Raw genomic sequence first — 23,475 nt, 5'->3', positions numbered from 1 at the left:
GCTAAGGTGATGTGGAAAGCGATTGCGGCTTGTGGTTTGAAAGCAGCAGGTTACGCCCCTCATTCTTTCCGCAATGGTGCTGCCACTACAGCAGCTCATTGGGGACTGTCTGTAGAAAGAATTAAGAACATGGGCCTTTGGAAGTCCAATGCATTTTGTGGATATGTGCATAGACATCGTTGATCACCCATACTTAATTTTGCTTGTCTTCTCTTAGGTGTGGCTGCTGTTCGCATTGTGGGCCACAGCATTGACTACTGGGCCGGTATCAGAGCAAGGGAGTCTAGACTTGGACTCAGTCTTGGCCTTCCTCAACACGCGCAAGTGTCTTGGCTGTCCAGGCGTGGAATGCTGTGGGCCGAATTGCTTCCCCTTGTTCGGAAGCATGTGAGGTTGGAGGGGCCCCCTACAGCTATCGTGCTGCAGTTAGGGGGAAATGATCTGCCTGCCACGGACTGTTGTTCTTTACGTTTTACAGTTCAAAAGGACCTGGCTAAATTGGCAGAGTTTTTACTGGGTGTGAAAGTTTTTTGGTCCCAGTTACTGCAGAGGCGCACCTAGCGTGGCAGTCGCTGTCCAGCTGCCACTGAAGGAGCCAGAAAGCGCGTTAATAAGGTGGCAATGAAAACAGTCATTGCTCATGGTGGTTCCGTGATTGCGCACCCCAATATCACCTTCAAGGAGGCCGTCCTTTTCAGGGACGATGGTGTGCATCTTTCCCCGTTGGGAAATGACACAAGGTTAAATTCTGTTGTGTTGGGTTTGAAGGTGGGGTTGCAGCTGTGAGTGGTTGGCGGCGAGCTTGAGTGCTCGGTGGCGGTTAGGCATTGGTTTATGGTTTGGTTGGTTGAGGGGCATGGATTGGCTGTGCCTGCCCCTCTAATGCTGCTGCTGCAAGGGATTCCGTTAAAGGAATTGGGGGCTAACTATTGCTTGTCCACTCTGTCAAGGGGGCTCGGGCCATAGCAATGAGCTCCTGGTTGCATTTGGGGTGAGGGCAGGTTCCCTGCTCCGCGTAACCCCCAAGTGTATTCCCCCATTCTGACTTTCGCATCGTGCGGAATGTCAGTCTGTCCCCCATGGTGGGGGCAGATAGTCGCAACCAATGCCTGGTTGCATTTGGGGTGAGGGCAGGTTCCCTGCTCCGCGTAACCCCCATTCTGACTTTCGCATCGTGCGGAATGTCAGTCTGTCCCCCATGGTGGGGGCAGATAGTCGCAACCAATGCCTAAGCAACCACTCACAAATTTGTATTTTAATAAAGTTGTGGCCAAAATTATGCCAAAAACCTTAAACAAAAATTCTGTGTGATGTGTGAGTTATTGGGGTGGACCAGGGGACCTCGACACGCAATGCCCAGCACTATTCCCACTACTTTGCCCTCCATGGGAAGTGTCTTGGCTTATCATGCCAAGTATTATTCCTTCAGAAGACTGGATCAGAGATTCTTCCAAAGGGCTTGAGAATCTAATATGGATTATCTGTAATGGACTCCTGTATTCTGAAGGCTTGTCAAAACTACAATGTCATCTAAACTAGCAGAAGTTCTATCCACACGTTGCTTCCTGATCTGTACTGTAGGCCTATATAATAACTGCCAATTATCACTACATTGAGATACCTTCCAATAACTCTCTGAAACGAAGTACATAATTATGGAATTATGGAACTCAAGGAGTTTCGGGGGGCGGTAGAGATTACCAGTGGATATAAATTGTTATTCTTGCAAAGGATTATTGCATCTGAACCAGGAAGCTGCTTCCTGATTCTTTTTCATACATAAGAATAAAAAGGGGGGCCTTCAGAATACCAGTGTGTGCTTCTCTATGAGTATGTGTTTTACCCACAGTGAATTGAGCAGAACAGAAGGTGAGAGGTAGCAGGGTGCCAAATTCTGAGTTCACAAATCTGCCCATGGGTCCCAGGGAGGGCTTCTTCCGGAGCAGCCTGTGATTGCCTGCCTACTTTACAGCCTGTGCCTTCCCAAAACCTGACATTTTAAATTTAACAATTCTAAAATTATTATTATTACTCAAAATACAGTAATCAAATCAATAATATTTACTATGAGTTTCCTTGTTGAAGAATCTACAACATTTATGCAGTCACTGAAATTTACTTTCCTTATTTATACATGCTTACAAGGAACAACTAGGCTTTGAATCATTTTTATCTTTTAAATTATATTTTATTAAGTTTCAACATTTTTAACATATACAGTCAAAACACATCGCCCACCCCCATTTTCCATGAAGTTGTTTCTCTCCTTCTGCTGCACCCTATCTTCTACCTATCAAATCTTAACGACAATATTATAATCCAATATATTATATTTTTAATCTAACCATTTCATCTTTTGTCTCCCATTCTAATATCAATCAATATCAATATCTGTAACCCGAGGTACCACTGTATAAACAGATTTTTAAATAACTCATTAATTTCATAGTATTGAAACCAATCCATTACCCATTCTTGGATTTCTTCAAACTTTTTCAATTTGTATACATTTCCAGAAAAATACAGTATGTCTCTATATCTGCCCCAATTCTCCATCATATTAAGTTTCTTTTGTGTACTAGTTTCTACAGGGAATAGCCATAAAGGTGTTTCCCTTCCAAGTAGATCTTGGTATCTTGTCCACACTCCATATGTTTTGAATCATTTCTACTTCCTAGATGCAGGATTCATTGATGCCATTGGGTCTCCTCTGTTTCTCTCATTTTTTGGCACCAGTATTTATACCACTATCCTGGCTAAATGAAAGGGCTTCACTAATTCTGAGCTATTCCAGGGCTAGCTGGTATGTTTTCCCATTCTATACTCATAATCACTCTTGCAAATTCCATGGAAGAATCCTTAGTGGAGAACCACCTAGCACTGAAGTCACAGATCCTGTGGAGAAGAAGGGATAAAGCTCCCCAACACCAAGTGTTTTATAAGTGTGCAATTTCCTTTTACTGCAGACATCATAAAAAGATAAGCTTCCAACTGATTTATCTAGGAATATTCCTAATTTTGTAAGCTGTCCATACACTTTCAGGCGGGTCCATTGCTCTGTCCGAGCCCAGTAATCTTTCCCATCATCACATCCTATGACCCAGTAGCCATTCTCAGGTGACAGGGTGATCTTCCCCTTTCTAGAAGCGGTTGCAGAGGCAACTCCCAAGTCCCAGGTTTTCTTCTGACCAATCTCCACCTCCCAGTAATGTCGGCCTTCTGAAAATCCACGTTTTGCCAGAATGAATGTGCGGGAGTCAAACCGCTTCTCCAAGTCAGAAACCTTAGAAACACTTCCTGTGTTCCAAACACTTTTGCCATCTTCGGACACTTTTAGCTTTGGGTGAGCTGTCCTGGGGTCCAAGATCACATTAGCTGCAACAAAAAGAAAGGCCTTGATTCAAAGGCACAGACTTAAATGAAGCATATAAATTAATGTATAAATTAAGTATGGCTGTCTGTGGGCATCTCTCTCTTAAGTCACCCGTCTGTGGACCACACTCTCAACTGTATGTCAGACAGCTGCATATTCCTGCAATGCAGGGGGTTGGACCAGCTGATCCTCAGGGTCCCTTGCAACTCTACAATTCTATGAATATGATATGATGACTAATACAAATTTCTATCCAAGCTTTCTGCATTGCATGATTCACCCTCTCTCTACAACAATTATTCTATATTCCTCAGCATATCTCCTTATGCTTTATCCATCTACAACATGTTTAATGTGCTAAGCACATTCTTGTCACATTAATGATGGGTCATCCTCACTTTTGCATGTGTTTACCCGTCAGTCCATTTCCACATTGATCTACCCTTCCTGTATACCTATTGTATAAACACATTGTATAAAGTATTTCCCCTCAAAATGTGCATGTAAAAATGTTTGTGCTTTTCTTGAGCCAAACAGTATTGGATAAGTAAATTAGTCCAGTAGGTATGGATCTGGATTACAATTCCCATCAGCCCCAAACAGTATGACCAAAGCAAGGGATGATGGGATTTGCAGTCAAGCACCATCTGGCAGCACACAGGTTGAGCTACCCATTACAGGATGACTGGAAGAAGCCCTAGTCAACAAACAGCAGTTTGCAGAAGTTGCTGATTTCTCTCCAATATCCATTCTGTTTGCACATGATTTTGCATCCTCCTCACCTCTGTAGAAGCGGGCATCTGAGAATTCTGTGAATAAAGGAATGAACATAAAGGTTTCATTGGCAAGAACGTGATGGATACTTCTACTCATTCTACAACCTAATCAATCAATGCCATGGGTTGGATCCAGATTTAACCATGCTTAGAACATACTGTTTGAAATCAGTTGGGTTTAACTTAGTTTCGACTCAATTACATCTTTTTGATTTCAATAGGTCTTTGCTACGTATGACCCAAGCCTTCTTCCACTGTAGTAAAAGTGTGTGGTGGGTTAGGAGGTGCATGTGTAAGCCCCACGCCCCCCCCCCCATCCTTATGTTCATGGGCCCCCATCTGAGCTTGATGCAATGAGCATGAATGTCTAAAGGGGGCTTTAACTTGCTTTCAGCTGAACATACAGGGAAGCTTTAGTGTGAGAACCCGGGCAGATACGGATCGTGTTTAATTAAATGCTCAAAGAAGCTCTTTTCATACCCTTTTCACCCCATGAACAAAGGTCTGGAATATCCTGTATGTAGATGGATATTGTGGGTGAGTGGGCGGGTGGGTGGATTTAAAAAACCACCCTTTGTCAAAAGACCACAATCAAAACAACTATTATAATAAGTATTTCATTAAAAATATATATTCTAAAAGCGTAAGTTAGTATCTACTCATCTCAGGCACAACTATAAAGCATAATATAATATATTTCTAAGATGAGGAAAATGCAGCACTGACAGTTTTTCAAAACTCTGCACAGATATGATATGAAATGAAATTTAGCAGTTGCTCAAATCTCCTTATGTCCAAAACTGATGAAAATTTGATAATACAAAACCTTGAAGTGTGTCTCCTCTTTGGAACACACCCTTTCTGGTTAATTCCTGGACTAAGTGCAAAGAAACGGGGAAATGAAGTGGTTGTGGTACGTGTGGTATTTTTATGATTCAGGAATATATATATTTTTGCAACACATATAAAAAATGTTAGACTACTTGCCTTTTTCGATCTTCAAGATTCCTGCAAAAGAAAATTTGCATGGCTTAGAAATTCCAAGAAAATCAGTTTGTAATCTAGAATTAGTAACAAAGTACCCTTAACACAGATGGAAGTCTTCTTCTGTCAAATGTCTAATTTATGTTTTAAACTTTGCATATTGTATATTTTATTGTTGTAAGATGCTTTGATACCTCTATGGGATATGCATTTTATAATAAATAGGATACTCGTTCCATCAGAGGAAGGGAACCTTTGGTTCAGGTTGAGTCACAATGAAAGGGATTGCAGGGAGGAAGGTGAAAGGAGAAATATTTTAGGTGGGTACATTGCTTGCATCGGTGCTTTTTCTTGAGGCTTCGGTGTCAAAAGCATCTCTTTTCTGATTTATAGAGATGGAGAGCACTACCAGCTGCCATGTCAAGATCAAGTATGGCTGTTTGGCAATGACACAACATTCAAATAGGTGGTGCCCCAGGGACGGGCTGCTTAAATGGGCAAGGGGTGGATCTAAGGAAAGTCACCCACTCTGACAGCTCCACCCTCTGGCACAAACTGAGTCTCAGCCTTCCTCCCCATTCGCTGAAGCAGGGTCAGGCTAGGATCCGGGGGGGGGGAGTATGCCCCCACCACTTGTCAGGAAGGGCACCACTGTTCCTACTCCCCCTTTGGGGTCCCAGAGAAGCCTCTGACATCCCACAATGCCGCCACACCAATCAAATCCAAACTAGTTCTGGGGCAAGTTCACAGTTCTAGCAGACCCAAGCTGCTCAGTAACCCTCCCACCCCACCCACATACATAGGATGGCAAAATGGAGGAAGTCACTTGGATTCTGCATGTTCAAAAACTGAAAGATTTTGGAAGACTTACCATTCTCTATTATTAATTTATCTGCAAAAGAGGGCAGGGGGAGGAAAAAAGAAAGAATTACATTTCTTTTCCGATTTATAGAGACACAGAACACTCCTAGCTGCCACTGTCAAGACTAAGTACGGCTCTTTGGCAATGACACATTTATTGCACAGATCAAAACCGAACTAGACACTTGATGCCCCTGTTTTCATCAGAGAAATGTTGGAGAGTATGATATAGTTCTGGGGCATGTTCAAAGTTCTAAATTGCTCCAAGCTGCTTGGTAAACATATATGGGATGGCAAAATGGAGGAAGTCACTTGGATTCTGCATGTTCAAAAAGTGAAAGATTTTGCAAGACTTACCATTCTCTGCTATTAGTTTATCTGCAAAAGAGGGCAGGGGAGAAAAAAAAGAATGAATTACATTTCCATATATATATATATATATATGCTTTCGTAGATTTTCACGGGTACAGGAATGCAGGTTTTGGTGTCCTCGGGTGTCTTCCCGTGTAAAAGTTGGGGTGTCTAGGCGACGTTTCGACGAGGTCTCACTCGTCATCTTCAGGCTGGTGCTTTCGGCTTCTTGTTACTGGAACAGAGCGGGATCTCAATGTTTGAGTTCCTATAAATACTGTAGAGGGGGTGTGGTGTCTAGCCTCCAATGTTCTGGGCAGAGAGGAAGTTCCCAGGCTAGTGTGCCTTTTCTTCTTTTGTTCCTTAATTACTTGAGAGATACCTTGAGTGATTTCTTGAGTGATATCCTGAGTACCACTTAGGTGGGTCATTAGGTGTGGATTAGTTGCTAAAGTCTTTGTGTCTTGACCTCTTGAACTTTGTGAAGAGTTTTCCTGAGAAGATGGCTGTATTGCACTTAGTTGTGCTTTGGCTTGGCTTCGTGTATAGGGGCGAGCTGTGGTTTTGTGGCTTGTGTAGGAACTCAAACATTGAGATCCCGCTCTGTTCCAGTAACAAGAAGCCGAAAGCACCAGCCTGAAGATGACGAGTGAGACCTCGTCGAAACGTCGCCTAGACACCCCAACTTTTACACGGGAAGACACCCGAGGACACCAAAACCTGCATATATATATATATATATATATATACACATATACACACATTTTTATTAATTTTTAAACATATTTCCAACAGTCATTTAACATAACTTCTTATCTTATACAATATTTTAGACTTCCGTAAAGAATCTCTGAAGACTTTCCATTCTTTATCACTTGTTCTGCATTTCTTAGTTTCTCTATTACTTTTAATTATCATTAACTAATAATTCTCTTCATAGTCTTCCTTGCAATATTTCACATAATCCTCCTTACAGAACTTCTTGCGGTCCTACTAGCCTAATCTGTTTATTACAATTCCTTTCAAACCAGGTCCCGCAGGTTTCAAATCCTTCCTGTTAATTTATCTAATTCTGCATAGTCCATTAATTTCATTTGCCATTCTTCTTTCGTCGGTAATTCTTCTTGCTTCCATTTTTGTGCCAATAATATTCTTGCTGCTGTTGTTGCATATAAAAACAACTTACAATTCTGTCTGTTATTATCCTCCCCTACAATGCCAAGTAAAAATGCTTCTGGTTTTTTAGTAAATGTATATTTTAACATCTTTTTCATCTCATTGTATATCATCTCCCAGAACTTTTTCACTTTCTTACATCCCCACCACATGTGGTTAAAAGTTCCTTCTTTTTCTTTACATTCCCAACATTTATTACTTATTTTATACATTTTAGCTAATTTCACAGGGGTGATATACCACCTATACATAATTTTCATTACATTTCTTTGCATTGCAAGCAGTAAATTTTAATCTTTCTTTCTACAGTTTTTCCCAATCTTTTAACTGTATATTATACCCAAAATCTTTGGCCCAATGTATCATAACCAACGTTACCTCTTTATCTTTCAAATGCCATTTGAGCAGCAATTTATACATTTTAGACAAAATTTTATAATCATTATTCAATATTTCTATTTCAAAATTTTGATTTATTATAATCAAATCCTTTTTCCTTCAAATCCTGTTTAAACATTTCATCGACTTGGCAATAGTGCAGCCAATCATATCCTTTAACCTCTTCATAGGGTTTCAGTTTCCATTTACTTCCTTCCTTTTGTATTAATTTTTCATACGTGACCCAATTTTTACTCATATTTGTCTGTTCTACTAGGTGTCTATACCTATTCCATATTTCAAATAGAGATCTTCGGAATATATGGTTACCAAATCCTTTATGGACTTTTGTCTTGTTATACCATAAATATGCGTGCCAACCAAATCTATTATCATAACCCTCCAAATCCAACAAATCTGAATTTTCTAACAACATCTATTCCTTTAACCAATAGAGGCAAGATGCTTCATAATACAATTTCAAGTCTGGCAGGGTGAAGCCCCCTCTTTCTTTAGCATTTGTTAACAACTTACCGTATATTGAATTCTTGGTTTCTTCCCCTGCCAGATATAACTTGAAACCATCTTCTGCCATTCGTTAAAAATTGCTGCCCCCTTGATTTTTGAAATTGCTTGATATAAAAATAACATCTTTGGTAGCACATTCATTTTAATGTCAGAAATCCTTCCCCATATTTCCAGGTCTCTTTTAATTCCATTCCACACCAGTGTATAATTATTCTGAAAAAGGTCTATATTCTTTTATCTTAACCATATTCCTAAATATTTAACTTTTTTGACAGCTTCTATGCAGATCTGTTGCTGCAACATATCCACCAAGTCTTGTTTCATATTTTTAACTACCATTTTAGTTTTCTTTTTGTTCAATTTAAAACCTGCTACATGCCTGAATTGTTCTATTTCTTCTAATACTTCTTTAGCACTGGTTAACGTTTCTTCTATTGTTAATACCAAGTCATCTGCAAAGGCTTTCACTTTAGTTCCTTTCGACCGACTGAAATTCCTTTTATTTTTTCATTTCTCCTTATTGTCCTTAGGAAGACTTCCAGTACAAATTTGAATAATAATGGTGATAGTGAGCACCCTTGTCTTGTACCTTTCGTAATTTCAATATTTTCTGTTATTATATTGTTTACTATCAGTTTTGCTTTTTGTCCTCCCAAAGGACAGGTAGACCTCCTATTCCTTCCTTCAGCCTTGCCCCAACCTGGCTCAAAATGAGGAGTGTGCAGCTGCACAGGTACAAGCCCTCAGTCAGCCTGGACTTAGGAATTCATAAAGCTGAAGAAAACAAACCAGCCTGTGGTTTCCTTGTCTTCAGTATGGAGCAGAAGCAAGAGAGGCAGTTCAGCCGGGAGGATAATATGTCCTGTGCTGTACACCATCCGATTCCCTCCACAAAAGTTCCTATCATTGCCAAGAGGAAATTCCCTCATCAGCACTAAAATGCCTGAGAGGATTTGGATTCAGAAGGTGTACTGTGACGCACAACGTTGGTCTGGGGAGATTTGATCAGGTGCATCTGAATCATTGTCTGCTCGCCCCCAGCCCCCTTCCTAACCACAACAATTCCTCTGTCTTTTTTTCAGTACTAATCCTCCTTTCCCTATAACACTTCCTTGTAATGGTACTTTCTTTTCAAATCTGAATGGAAGTTTGCATGCACAGCTTTGCTTTAGCTTTAATCACTGTACAGCAGTGCTGGTTTTCAGTGCTTTAAAGCATAAATGTACATGCATAAATTCCAGAAGCACATCATTCGATTAACTCAAGCAGGAACCTCACCTGGTATTATTCTTCTGCTTTCTTCACCATATCTACTTTGTGAATTCTTACGTTTCTCTGGAAAAGGAACACAGAAAGGCAATGCATGTTTCTGGGTGAAATGGGCTCTATGTTTTCCATTACTAATACAGGATGAGAAAGTAGCTATAATTATGCTATATTTTTAAGAGTGTGTGCCACATCTGAGAATCCTGGTAGTCTAAATGCAGAAGAGCAAAGGGAGGCACATTTCTCCCAAAGTGGTAGAGAAAAGACAGGTTGGCCATCCTATTCCTCCCCTCAGCCTTCGCCCAACCTGCCTCAAAATAGCCAAGGATGAGGGTTGTGCAGATGCACAGGGACAAGCCTTGGAGTTTGTAAAGCTGAAGGGAACAAACAGGCATGTAGTTTGGTTGTCTTCAGCATGGAGCTGAACTGGGAGAGGCAATTCAGCCTGGGGGATATGTGGACTGTAGGTGTAAGGGAGGGGCAACAAGTCGAAGTGGGACTGAGCCACAAAGCTCCTTGAGGGAGAATCAGAAACAAATACCAAACAGGGAGATCAGATACCATATTTTTCACTCTATAGGATGCACCAGACGATAGGACGCACCTAGTTTGGGGGGGAGGAAACAAGAAAAAAAAATCTGAATCCCAGAAGCCAGAACAGCAAGAGGGATCTGGCTTCTGGGATAGCCTCTTGCTGTTCTGGCTTCTGGAATATGTGCTGGGATAGCTGGTCTAGCTTTGCGCGAAGCCTCTGCAGGGCAAGGGAAGCCTTCATCCCCATGCCCGGCGGAGGCTTTGCGGGGCCATCCAAAAGCTAGAATAGGTAGAGGGAGCACTGCGCAGCGCTCCCTCTAGCTGGTCTAGCTTTGCGCGAAGCCTCCGCAGGGCATGGGGAGCCTTCATCCCCGTGCCCTGCGGAGGCTTCTGGGACAGCCCACCAAGCCTCCAGAGGGCAGTGGGATGAAGGCACCCCGCTGCCCTGCGGAGTCTTTGCGTCAGTAACCCCGAAGCTAGAACAGCGAGATGGAGCGCTGCGCAGCGCTCATTCTCGCTGTTCTAGCTTTTGGGACAGCCCGTGAAGCCTCTGGAGGGCTGTGGGATGAAGGCACCCCGCTGCCCTGGGGAGGCTTTGTGCAGCCATCCCCAAGCTAGAACAGCGAGACGGAGCACTGCGCAGCGCTCCATCTCACTGTTCTGGCTTCGGGGACAGCCTTTGAAGCCTTCGCAGAGCAGTGGGGTGAAGGCACCCCGCTGCCCTGCGGAGGCTTTGCGCAGCTAACCCCGAAGCCTTTGCAGCACAGCGCGAGGTTCCGCTGCGCTCCAAAGGCTTCAGGTGGCTATCCATGAAGCCTGGAGAGCGAGAGGGGTCGGTGCGCACTGACCCCTCTCGCTCTCCAGGCTTCAGCAAAAGCAATGCATAGCCTCCGGAGTGCAGAGGGAGCGCTCCCTCTGTGCTTTGGAGGCTTCATGTTGCTTTCGCTGAAGCCAAGGAGCCTGCATTCGCTCCATAGGATGCACAAACGTTTCCCCTTAATTTTTGGAGGGGGGAAAATGCATCCTATAGAGTGAAAAATAGAGCGAAAAATACAGTACTTATTTGTAATTGAAACTGAGTGGGAGCCTACAATATTTTGCAAAATCGGGTCCTTCGAAGTATGAGTCATTGATACATTTTAAAAATCATAGAAACAACGGATGACACAAATACACCTAAAATAAAAGTGTTTCCTTATTTTCATGAAATATTTCATATTTATTCATTTTGCTGCACAGGTTCAGCCAAATTTGAGAAGCATTTTGGCCAAGCTCACAATGCAACATGAATGAAAGGGACAAGATATTTGCGAGGGGAGTCATTTTGGCAAACCAATAAGTGAAATGGAATAGGAATTCCTATCCCAGCCCCCAGCTTCAGAACGCCTTTTAAAAAAAAGAGAGGCAAGTTTTTTAAAAATATGCAATTTCCTCATGGTGAATACTTCTGCATTCTCCCTCTGAAACATTTATGGCGTCATTTTGAGGGTTCATTAACAACTTCTGAAACTAAACTTAAAGACCTAACCATGATTTCCCACCTGTAAACAAAGGGGAAATTGAAGAAATCCCACTCCTTTTATCAAACATATATTTACCTTTAATTAAACAAATCAAGATGGCAAGAATAGCTATGAAGGCTACTGCAAGCAGTGCCCAGGAAACAGAGTTCCAAGCAGAGCAATTTGAGGTAGAGTTTCCTGCAAAACAGAAATGTCATAGAAATTAATATAACATTTATTTATTTATTTATTTATTTATTTATTTATTTATTTATTTATTTATTTATACCTCACCCATCTGGCTGGGTTTCCCCAGCCACTCTGTGCAGCTCCTAACAGAATATTAAAAACACAACAAATAAGGTAGTAAAGGAATTACACCTTTCTAGGCTGCATTGCCCCATATTTTCATTTTCAGTGTATCAGTTATATGGGACAGTTAACACAGTATAACAGCTCGGCCCAAGCAGAAGCAAATTTCTTTGCTGAGGACTTAGCATGCTCATCCCAATAGATTTTACCATGTCTCACATTTTGGAGCATTGCATGTTTAAATATGTGGACCGTGGCTAAGGACAAACTCACTTTCTCTTAGTTTCTCATTTCTCATTTCTCTAATCTTCCCTTTGGCCCATTTTCTCATCAGTTTGTTTTGGAGAGCTGGAGATATATAGATAGATAATCAGCACACAAATTTGTGCAGATTCTTGTGCATTTTTCCTAATACACATATTTTTCCTTACAAAAGCTGGCCTAGTATAATCTATTTTTGTACATTAATCTCCCTAATATAAATATTTTTGTATTTACTTTCCCTAATATATGTTTTAATATGCAATTTGTCACTTACATGATTTATTTAATAACTTCAAATACTATTTAATATAATTTTACACATGCCATGAGCTGTGCCCCCCCCCCCCACAGGACAGAGTAGTCATCATTACCTGAAGCAGAGAGACTTACGGTATATAGAAATTGTGCTCCTTTATTATGTGATGCTCTTAAATGTCCAGATGGAGCTTCGGGGGGAGGGGAATAGTGAGTGAATTCTTCATAACCAATAGAAACCTTTGAAATCCTACTACAACACCCTGTGGTAGAAAATTAGTTCAATTCCTTTTCAAAGTATGGGAAGGCCCTATCAGAATGGGTGCTGTCAGGGAACTGCCATCGGAGCCAAGAGTGGAGGTAAGGCTCCCCAGTGACGCAGGAGAAGGGCCCGGCAGGAGGAGAGAGAGAGAGAGCACTTCCTCTGGGGAAGGGAATCAGCGTGACACCAGGAAGAAAGGGGAGCCTGAGAGGGCTTCGGAGGGAGGGCTCCGAGACTCTTCCACCGAGACCAGCGGGGAGAGCACAGGACCTCCGCTAGGCACGCCCGCGCTGCACAGAAAGCTTCCGCGCAGGGAAGCTAGGCGGAGACTTGGTGTCAAGGAGTTTTTATGTTGGAAGAAGTTCAGGAAACGCCCACTGACGGATTCTGCCAGTGACTGAGACAGCCACGGAGTAAGGGCTGTCCAGCCAGGGAAAGGTTTAGCTGGACAACGCAGTCTGGAGCAGTTGCTACTTACGCACAAGCAACCCCAATTCCCATTACAGGTGCCTTGTGGCCCCTTGTGATATGTGGACTCCATATGAGTTGCAGAGCAGTCTTGTGAGGTATTGTGGGCCTATCTTATTGCAGTTGCTGCAATTGCTTCAGTTGCTGTGGCCAGCAGTTGTAGACAGTTTTGTTTTATCTGTCTGTTGAGCTGAGCTCCAGATCCTTGCCCTCTTCACTAATTCTAACTTGCTGATGGTTGGCTGTAGGAAAAGTCTTGCCTTAGGTATTTCTTTTCAGGCTGTGTTCTTCATGTTTTTTTACCCCCCAAAAAAGTTTTCAATGACTTTTTTTTTTCATTCTGTAAATAATGCAGCCATGTAAATAATCCAGAATGTGATCTAGATCAAGGACTTCAAAACAGTTTATCCTTGAGTCCCCACTCCACCCCTCCCATTGGTGCTGTTTGTTCCTGGTAAAGGTAAAGGTACGCCTGACCATTAGGTCCAGTCGTGGCCGACTCTGGGATTGTGGCGCTCATCTCACTTTATTAGCCGAGGGAGCCGGCGTACAGCTTCTGGGTCATGTGGCCAGCATGACTAAGCCACTTCTGGCAAACCAGAGCAGTGCATGGAAACGCCATTTACCTTCCCACCGGAGCAGTACCTAATTATCTACTTGCACTGGTGTGCTTTCGAACTGCTAGGTTGGCAGGAGCAGGGACCGAGCAATGGGTCCGAGCAACGAGCTCACCCCGTCAGGGGATTTGAACCGCCGACCTTCTGATTGGCAAGTCCCAGGCTCTGTGGTTTAACCCACAGCGCCACCCGTGTCCCTGTTTGTTCCTGAAGATGCTGCAAAAAACACCTTCAGGTCTGGTTGGAAAGGAGTTGGCAAGTCCTGTTCCCTCCCCTCATAATCTAGATTGTGATGTGAAACACTGCAGCTGCTTTTTCTTCAGATGAAACCTGTATAAGCACAAGTTTTGGTTATGCATATGTGAATAATGTAGTTTGTATTTTGTTTCTTAATGACTTCAACAGGAAGTCACAAATAAACACTTCTAAAAAAAGTTTAAAGTTTCTGATGTGTTTTAATGAGATTTAAAGTTGATCCTGAACTACAAAAAGGTATAGATTTGGTTGCTTGGATTCCCTCAGCATCTGTAATAGGAGCATAGCCCTGAAAGCAGGCACACATTTCCTGATTCTGGTAACCAGATATATACAAGTAAGGGTTCCTTGATGAGAATTATGGGAGGTGGGGGAAAGGCCCATTAATTTGTAGGAGTCCATCAGCTATGAAGCAATAGGAGCCTCAAGCACATATGAAGTACTGGTTCGTAGCCTGCATTTAAGTACTTTACCAAGTCTATGACAACACAGCACATTTCTGGTGTTTCTCTGAAGCTTTTACCTAATAAAGACATTGGTGTTCCCAGGATTACAGCACAGAAGGAAGCAAAAAATTTACATTCCGTGAGAGCCAAGTCTCTTGTTCCTCTTGTTCCTCTTGTTCCTCTTGTTCCTCTTCAGGCTGTTCTGATCTGAAATAACAGCAACAATGCCAGCAAAAATAAATTTGTGCCAATAACATGAAATGGCTTTCTGTAACATTCATGCAAATGCAGCCCACCTAATTCAAAATTAAGGAAGAGCACATTTAACCTGTTTTGTATAACTGTAACTACCACACCTATAACTGTAACTACCACACCTATCTGCCTTTCTACCAGGCTGTTTCAGAGAGATCAAATATTTCTGGGACTGACCTTTCACTGAGGATGAACTGCTATAAGAAATGTGGGGAAAGCTTTTTTTATATAAAATCACCACCATAATCTCAATCATCTCCATCTTTTAAGAAAATAGTACAGTGGTACCTCTGGTTAAGAATCTAAATCGTTCCTGAGGTCCGTTCTTAACCTGAAACTGTTCTTACACTTTAGCTAATGGGGCCTCCCGCTGCCACCGCACGATTTCTGTTCTCATCCTGAAGCAAAGTTCTTAACCCGAGGTACTATTTCTGGGTTAGTGGAGTCAGTAACCTGAAGCGTATGTAACCTGAACCATATGTAACCTGAGGTACCACTGTATTAGCAAAAATAAGACAAACACAACCCATTTTACAAACAAGAGGTCACTGACACAAATAGTGCAACAAGGCTGGTGCACACTGCTGATTACTCTGCAGCCAGTGCACTCCCACAGATGGTGCGAAAAGCCGTGTACATGAAACATTAACCACATTATAGATCTACCCTGAACTTCCTCATGGAAAGCTGCATTTCCCTCAGACCAGCTTCAAACGGAAATGAAAAAAAGAATGACATAGCTGCATTTTAAGGCAGTAATGCGTATACAACCAGAGTATGTAACCATAACCACATTTAACAATTTTCCCAGTAGAATTATAATACAATCTATTACCTTGTCAAGTGCTAAAAATGTACCTTGCATTTTTTATCCAGGGTGTTCTTATTGATATCATGGTTTTATTGAGTCCCAGAAACTACCAGGAGGGCGAAAGTTCAATCAGTGACACAATTTAATATCCAAGGGTGTGTGAACTAACTTGCATATAATGAGAGAGAGACCAAGAAACAGGTCATAATCCAAAAATATTTCATGAACTGCTCACCACCCACCCACCTTTTAAACCATATATCACCCATTTTCATGTTATTTGGAGAGAGAAAAACAACAAGGAAAATGTACCTTTTCCTGAGCATTAGACGTAATCCCAAATTTCAGTCCCCAGCTACTGAAATGAGAATTGCATTCGACATGCATGTTGTTGTGGCACAAATGAAAGTGAGAGTAGAGAAATCATAAAGCACAACATGATGTGAACATTGACCAGGAAAATTTAAGGATTAGTTACCTATTAATCATCCAGCTATTGTACACAGATCTTTGTTTGCAAGAACACCCTCTTGACACACATGAAACTGGTTTGTAACTGAGACAATATGCTAGCAGAAACCACCTGTCATTATGTTGGGTAGCTTGTGTTTGAACAGAGAGCTTTCTGGGCCTGTGTGCACATTTGCAAATTACAGACACTGTGCTGTGGCTCTCCACATGTTGCAGCAGTTCAACTTTCATCAGTTCCGGCCAGTATGGATGATGATGAGAGTAGTTCAGGAACAGTTAGAAGAACACAGGTTAGTTACCTAAGGGGTCCCTTTTTCTAAGGATTGGATCTGCCCCCCCCCAACTCTCCAGATATGTTGTCCTCATGTCAAATTGTACTCAGTAGTTTATCAAGTACATTGGGACATTTTTTATAACTTGTTTTTTTTAATTGATTAGGAGTAATATTATATGGAGATCTGGAAAAAGAAATTTAACTTGGCAATTTCTCACTGCAACACTACAAATGTAGAAGGCACTATTACTCCAAGGCTCTCTTAACACTTCCTCACCTGCCAGGAAAACACTGTCCCTGACTGACCATGCCTGAGGCATGAATGCTTTCTTGTGCCCTCAGAGACTGCCTGGCTTGGGCAGATGCAGCCAACCAGCCCAGGACAAGGAAACCCATGAAGTAGAAGCCAGGACAGCATCAAACAACATTCTAATGTTCTCTTCACTAATATATATGTATTTTTATACATACTTTACCTCAGTGTTAGCATTTTTGTAACTGCATGGCAAAATTTGGAGCAGTGTGAATTTCAAAGGATGCCCGTGCTGTGGTTCTCATATTGTTTCAGAAAGCATGAATTTTGTAGGTAAGCCTTTAAATACAAATTGAATTGAATTCTTCCCCCATTCCTAGGCAGGAATCACTAGGCCAACGTGCTCCATGGCTGGCCTCTTCCATGCACCTTCTGCTTTTCCCTCATTATGTTCCCCATTCTCTCCTCCTTACCCCTGACCTCTCCCCAATTCTCCCCTCACTCCTTTATTTCTCACACATTTGTTCCCCCAATCCTTCACTTCCTAATGTGCTGCTGCTGCTTCCCTCTGAGGCTCTGACTCCTCTGCCAGCAAAAAACATTGAGTGGGGAAGTGTTTTGTTTGCATTTTCTGGTGTTTACGTTGCTGGTTCCCCCTAAACAGCTCCCCTCCATTTAAAAAAGGAAGTGTTTCTTTAAAAGGAGGTTATCTCTTTGCTTGCTTCCCGCCCCACTCCCTGTGATAAAAAGGCAGTGATTAGTTGGACGGGGGCTTTGAGGGGGGCTGCTTCTGTGCCACAATAGGAAAATGGAAGGTGGGAAATTTAACTGGCCACCTTATGATGAAATGGGAGGTTGAATCATTGTGCCTAAACTGCTACCTATCCTAAAACATTTACCTCAGATGCCAGTATACCCGAATGGGTGAGTTCTGCATTATACCAAACCCCCAAAGTGATTCCTGTAATTGTGGGGTGAGGGGGGGGGAAGCTTGTCAGTAAACAGTGCAATCAAATGTGTGTCTACCCACACACTTCCCACACTATTTTGGGCATCGCTGCTGGAGAGGCGTGTGTGGCAAAACTGTCATTGCCCTATTATGATAAACAAAGGCAGGAAACTATTGGACCGTTCAGTGGCTCATAGTGTGGTAGCACTGAATGGTCGGGTTATCGAGCACCCAACCATTAAGTTCAGCAAGTTGTCCATCTACTGTGAAGATGGTGTGCATCTTTCCAATGCAGGAAATGATGTTTGGCTGGGTGATATAATTGATGGCATTAGGGATTTCTTTCTTTTTTTAATTAATTTTTATTCAAATTTCCAATAACCAATCCATTTATAATTTAACATCCAATTTAACTTATACATTCTTTTTGACTTCCATCAGCCTATCTGACAATTTTCATATTTCTCACAACTTCTCACATTTCATACATTTATGTTGCACTTTAACATTCCCTATTTTATCTTCTCTTTTAAGCGACATTCCAGTTTATTTTTTCACAAAGCTTCTTGAAATCCTACAAGCGTTATTTCCTGATCGCACACAGTTTTCATATACTCTGTAAATTTGTTCCAGTCCTCGGTGAATCTCTGATCGCGTTGGTTTCGAATTTTCCCAGTTAATTTGTCCATTTCTGCGTACTCCATCAATTTCATTCTCCATTCTTCCCTCGTTGGCATTTCTTCCTGTTTCCACCTTTGGGCCAACAAAATTCTGGCTGCTGTTACTGCATATCTAAATAACTTCACATCTTTCTTTCCAACATCATTCCCTACCATACCAAGTAAAAATGCTTCTGGTTTCTTTACAAAAGTGTATCTCAACATTTTTTTCATCTCATTATAAATCATTTCCCAAAAGCATTTCACTTTCTTACATTCCCACCACATGTGATAAAATGTCCCTTCTTTCTCTTGACACTTCCAACATTTATTACTAACTTTAAACATCTTTCCAAGTTTCACAGGAGTTATATACCATCTGTATATCATTTTCATGACATTTTCCTTTATCGTAGTACATGCGGTGAATTTCGTTCCCTCTTTCCAAAGTTTAATCCACTCTTCTAATTCTTTGGCCCATTGAATCATAACCGTTTTTACTTCTTCATCTTTTGTGTGCCATTCAAGTAATAATTTATACATTTTTGACAGTGTTTTTACATCACTATTCAAGATTTCTTGCTGAACCCTCGATTTTTTCCCTAAGAAACCTTTTTCTCGCATATCTTTTTTAAACATTGCATTCAATTGGAAATATTGCAACCAAACATTCACCTTTTCTTTAACCTCTTCATATGGTTTCAGATTCCACTTATCTCCTTCTTTGGTTATCAAATTTTCCTATGTGGCCCAATTCCCTGTCATATTGACCCCTTTCGTACTCATTATTTCCAATGGCGATAGCCACATTGGAGTTTTAGGCTCAATAAATTTTTGTACCTATTCCACACTTCAATTAACGTTCCTCTAAAAATATGATTTCCAAAACCTTTCTGCACTCTGTTCTTATCACACCATAAATACGCATGCCACCCAAATCTATTGTCATATCCTTCTAAGTCCAACAGTTCTGTGTTCTCTAATTTTATCCATTCTTTTAACCAGCAAAGACAAGAAGCTTCATAATATAACTTTAAGTCTGGCAGGGCAAAGCCTCCTCTTTCTTTTACATCTGTCAATATCTTAAATTTAATTCTGGGCTTTTTGCCCTGATGGCATTAGGAATTTCTTGCAGGTGTGAGGGTATTGGCCACGAGCCTTTTGGCTTGAGTGGCAGTTAGGCATTGGAATATTTCTGGAGAAGAGAAGAGGGGAGGTAGCATCATCACCTGCAACCACCTACTGGTGGTTAACTGGACTTCCTGCAGATGGGCTGGAGTCAGATATAGTCAGTTAGATCCAATGCCTAAACCAATATCGCTCATCATCTGTAACCTATAAAGTTGTTGCCTTTTTTAGCCCATTAACCTTAAATTGTTGTGTCTTTATTCATCCATGGGGGGCGGGGCGGGACCTTGCCACACAATGAGGAGGAGGGGGAGCTTGTCAGTAAACAGTGCACGCAACTGTGTGTCCATCCATGGGTAAGCAGTACTGAATTCAATGGGGCTTACTCCCAGGAAAGTCAGGGATTCCCACACGGTGGGGTCAATGTTGCCAGCCTTCATGTCATGTTTGTAGACATCTTTGTAACTCAGAGTTGGTTTGTCAATGGACCTGGTGCCTGAAGACAGCTCCCCCCAGAGCACATCCTTAGAGATACTGCCATTTCCATTCTGTGGACCAAGCCAGCATAGATGTGCTTCAGGTTAAGAACTTTGCTTCAGGATAAGAACAGAAATCAGGCTTCAGCAGCACAGTGGCAGTGGGAGGCCCCATTAGCTAAAGTGGTGCTTCAGGTTAAGAACAGTTTCAGGTTAAGAACGGACCTCCGGAATAAATTAAGTACTGAACCTGAGGTACCACTGTAAACTGCAGATCCCTATTAAGTGTACTGCTTCTGTTTCAAACTTTCATGCAAATTAGGAACATGGAATGGTGTGCTATGCACAAAGCATCTCATTCTGAAGCGTAGGAAATTCTGTGTGAGCAGCAGAAACCTCTGTCCGGTTTGCACAAAGAGGAACTGCTGCTATATTTGTAATGATACTTCTGTTGGGGGTCTGCCTTTGCTGTGAGTATATTAAGGGTTAACAGGGAAACCATTTAAAGTGGAGTGATTTATAATATAATATAAAGAATCATGTTTATTTATCTAGCCTGTTGTTGCTTGGAGCATTTTAAAAACTGCAATTATATACTTCCGGGTTGGCGCCATCGCCGAATGGCGGACTCCCTCCGAGCTCCGGAGGGAGTCTGCTTGGCAGGGGTTGGGTCCCGCCGTGCCGGCGATGCGGGGACCCTCAAAAACCATGGGCGCAGATGCCCATGGACCTGGTGACTCGGCGGGCACCATTTGCGCCCCCGACCCACGAAGGAGCCTTTTTAAAGGCTGGGAGCGGGGGACGGGGGGTGGTGTGGTGCAATGAGTCCACTGCTTCCCCTGCCGAGTGAAGCCGCATGCCATTCGACGGAGAGCACCGACTTCTTTTATTGAAAATTTGGACTAAAAATAACAACCCGTGAGTAATTTAATCGGACCTAAAAGGGAAAAATTGTTTTTTGAATTTGGATCGAGCGGGGGAGGTGCAAAAAGGAAGTCCGTCTCCCCCCTGTTGTAGATGATTTGAAGCAAGGATCTGATAATTAAGGTCGAGAGAAGAGCTCGTTTTTTGATAAAAGTTATTAATTTTACGATGGGAAATTACAAGTAATTGTGCTGGAGGAGAAGAGAGATTTGCGACAACTAAAGTGCAACCCCCCCGGAAACTGGGAGTGATCCGTTATGAGAGAGCCTGGCGAAGAGATATAGAAATTTTGACAGCTGTCAAATTAGCTGTCAAAGTGGGAGAATAAAAGAGAACTTTGTTTTGATGACTTTGCTGGTTAGATTCGTTACAATTTGGATATAAACTGTGGAAAACAAGGGTAACAAGTTAACTTGACTTTTGGGTGTGATTTGGAAGGAAATTAAGTTACCATAATCCCTCTAGAGGAGGTTTTGGGACATCGCAAGAATGGTGGCAAGTGGAAAAATACTCATGGAATTGAACAGGACTTTTTATCTCCTGGGAAAGCTGCAAAAATGAAGCATTATTTTGTCTACAGAGGTCTCTGCATTAAAGGAGACAATGGATATATCTATTGAAGAATGGAAGGGACTTGACATAAGTCTTTGTTCCTAAATAAATAAAGCCTCTGTAGAGGAACTAGAAGTTTTTGAATCAGAAGGTTTTTGCAGCGGAACAGGAAAAGAAACCTGAGGAACAAGAATTGGACTAAGCTGGAAGTTGGAGCATTTGGGACATCCAGACTTTAAAAGGATTAAGAAACAGAATTCGAGTTTTACTCTTAAATATAGAGGTCTGAATGGAAGAAAAATGGACTTTTTTGAGAGTTTCTCTAAGATTGGATGTTTAAAACTAAAGACTACCAAAAAGACGGCAAAGTGGAATCGAGAGAGATTTGGACATGGACGTGGGGTCTCTAGGCTGGCAGCAGATAGATTGATGGACATTGGGGATCGAAACCGGGAAAGGGGGGAGGGAGATTTGGAATCCAAAGGCTGTAAAATTATATTTTGAAGTCTCTTTTTTATTTTCTTTTGTTTTGCTGTATGTGACAAAAAGTGGAATTCGTGGAAGGGAATTGGGGTCAACCTTAGGGGAAAACAAAAAATATAAGAGAAAATGGTTATATAAGATGAATTAAATTGAATAATGGGCTAAATAATAAGTTTCAAAATAATAATAAATTTCAAACTTGGGGTAAGAGCTTGTTGAACTAATCTAATGGAAATGGAATACAAGAGGGGGAGGGATGGGGAAGTCCTGGAAAGATGTTAATGAAAGTAAGGTCTTAAATGTAAATGTTTCTTTTTTCTTTTCTTTTTTTCTTTTTTCTTTCATGTTTTGGATTTTTTGGAAATTTTAATAAATATCATTTTTAAAAAAAACTGCAATTATAGAATAGTCGGGATTATAATGAAAAAAGAGTCACAATTACAGAGTTGCTAAATTCCTTTTCCCATCACTGTCAGTCATCCAAGGACTTGGATACAAAAAACAATTGCTGGGAAATTGTGAGTGGAGATTCTTGTTCAGTCTCATTTTTGTGTTTGCAAAGTACTACTGTAGTGAGGAGGTATTTAACAAAAAATGGGAAAAGTTTAAAATTTATTTGAAAAGCTGTTGTAAACAACTACATACATTGGTAGGATTGACAAAAAACTTGTAGTAACAATTTGAACTATGGATTGACAAAGGATTTATAAAAATAGAGTTATGATAGAGTTGTAGAGGGGGAAATCATTACATTAAGATCCACAGTGGGGAGAGGGAAGTCAGAAGGGATGATATGTTTTTTAAAAAAAATTCATTTTTTAATGTAAAATAGAAAATACAAAAATAAAAATTATTTTTAAAAGTGTTACTGTAGAAATGGGATTTTGACTCTCTTCTCTTTGATCAAACACTCCAGTGTCATATTCCAAACTCCCTCAAATGTTCATTTAATTTTAGTGCATAGTAATGGGAAATAATAATGGGGAAATAAATGATATCACAGTATGTTTGCATCGTATACTGAGTTGTGATTTCAGAGTAATGTAAGTCTTTATTTGAGGTGCAAATCTAAATATTCTCAAGGATTCATGCATCTGAATGACACTGCTGCCTTTCAAAGAGGTCAAAATCAGTATTTTCTTACTACTTAAAAGCTTATTACAGTATGTTCACTTTTAAAGGTATTCATCTCACAAGGCAAGAGACTTGTCCCACCCCAGGTAAGGGTTGCTCTCACTCTGGGAGGTGTTGCCCTTTTTGCAAAACAAAAAATGCTGTTTCCACACCATGTCTTTGCCACTATTATCCTGTTAATATAGGTGTGGGAAGTTTGGGAAATGGGTGATACCTCCTTAAAAGGGTAACATGTGACTTGGACCCTAGACAGAAAGGAAAAACAGCTTTAGTTTTTTAAGGATTGTTTTTTGGTGTGCAAATTGCTCATCCAGTAGAAGTATATTTAAAGGGCCTTCCCTCTATGTAGATATTTAAAGGCAGCTAAGAACCAAACTAGATGTACACATATTTAACAGACTGGCACACTTCTAGTTTAGGCTAGAGGGGCTTGTTTATGAGCAGAATTATGTGCAGTGGTGTGGCATGGTGGGGCACAGGGGTGGTTGCCCCAGGTAC

General features: G+C 41.4%; 1 protein-coding gene across 3 annotated transcripts in view; it reads right to left on the bottom strand.

Moving 5' to 3' along the window:
• Nucleotides 1–2,296: 2,296 nt before the first annotated feature.
• Nucleotides 2,297–23,475, bottom strand: part of LOC310829686 (butyrophilin subfamily 3 member A1-like) — a 35,259-nt gene continuing 14,080 nt past the window's right edge. For 2 of the 3 annotated variants that reach the window (XM_083708416.1, XM_083708417.1), the window contains 6 exons: nt 9,706–9,762; nt 6,352–6,372; nt 6,005–6,025; nt 5,137–5,157; nt 4,156–4,182; nt 2,297–3,375 (listed from right to left, as the gene is read on the bottom strand). In XM_083708416.1, the coding sequence (XP_083564542.1) occupies nt 2,831–3,375; nt 4,156–4,182; nt 5,137–5,157; nt 6,005–6,025; nt 6,352–6,372; nt 9,706–9,762 (692 nt within the window). In that variant the 3' untranslated portion in view covers nt 2,297–2,830. The remainder of the gene's footprint in view (nt 3,376–4,155; nt 4,183–5,136; nt 5,158–6,004; nt 6,026–6,351; nt 6,373–9,705; nt 9,763–23,475) is intronic. The other variant, XM_083708418.1, reaches the window with a different exon arrangement.

The sequence above is a fragment of the Podarcis gaigeae genome (assembly GCF_964106915.1).
Source record: "Podarcis gaigeae genome assembly, chromosome: 13".
NCBI lineage: Eukaryota > Metazoa > Chordata > Lepidosauria > Squamata > Lacertidae > Podarcis > Podarcis gaigeae.
Note: the sequence above shows the minus strand (reverse complement) of the source record. Positions and strands in the feature narration are given on the sequence as shown.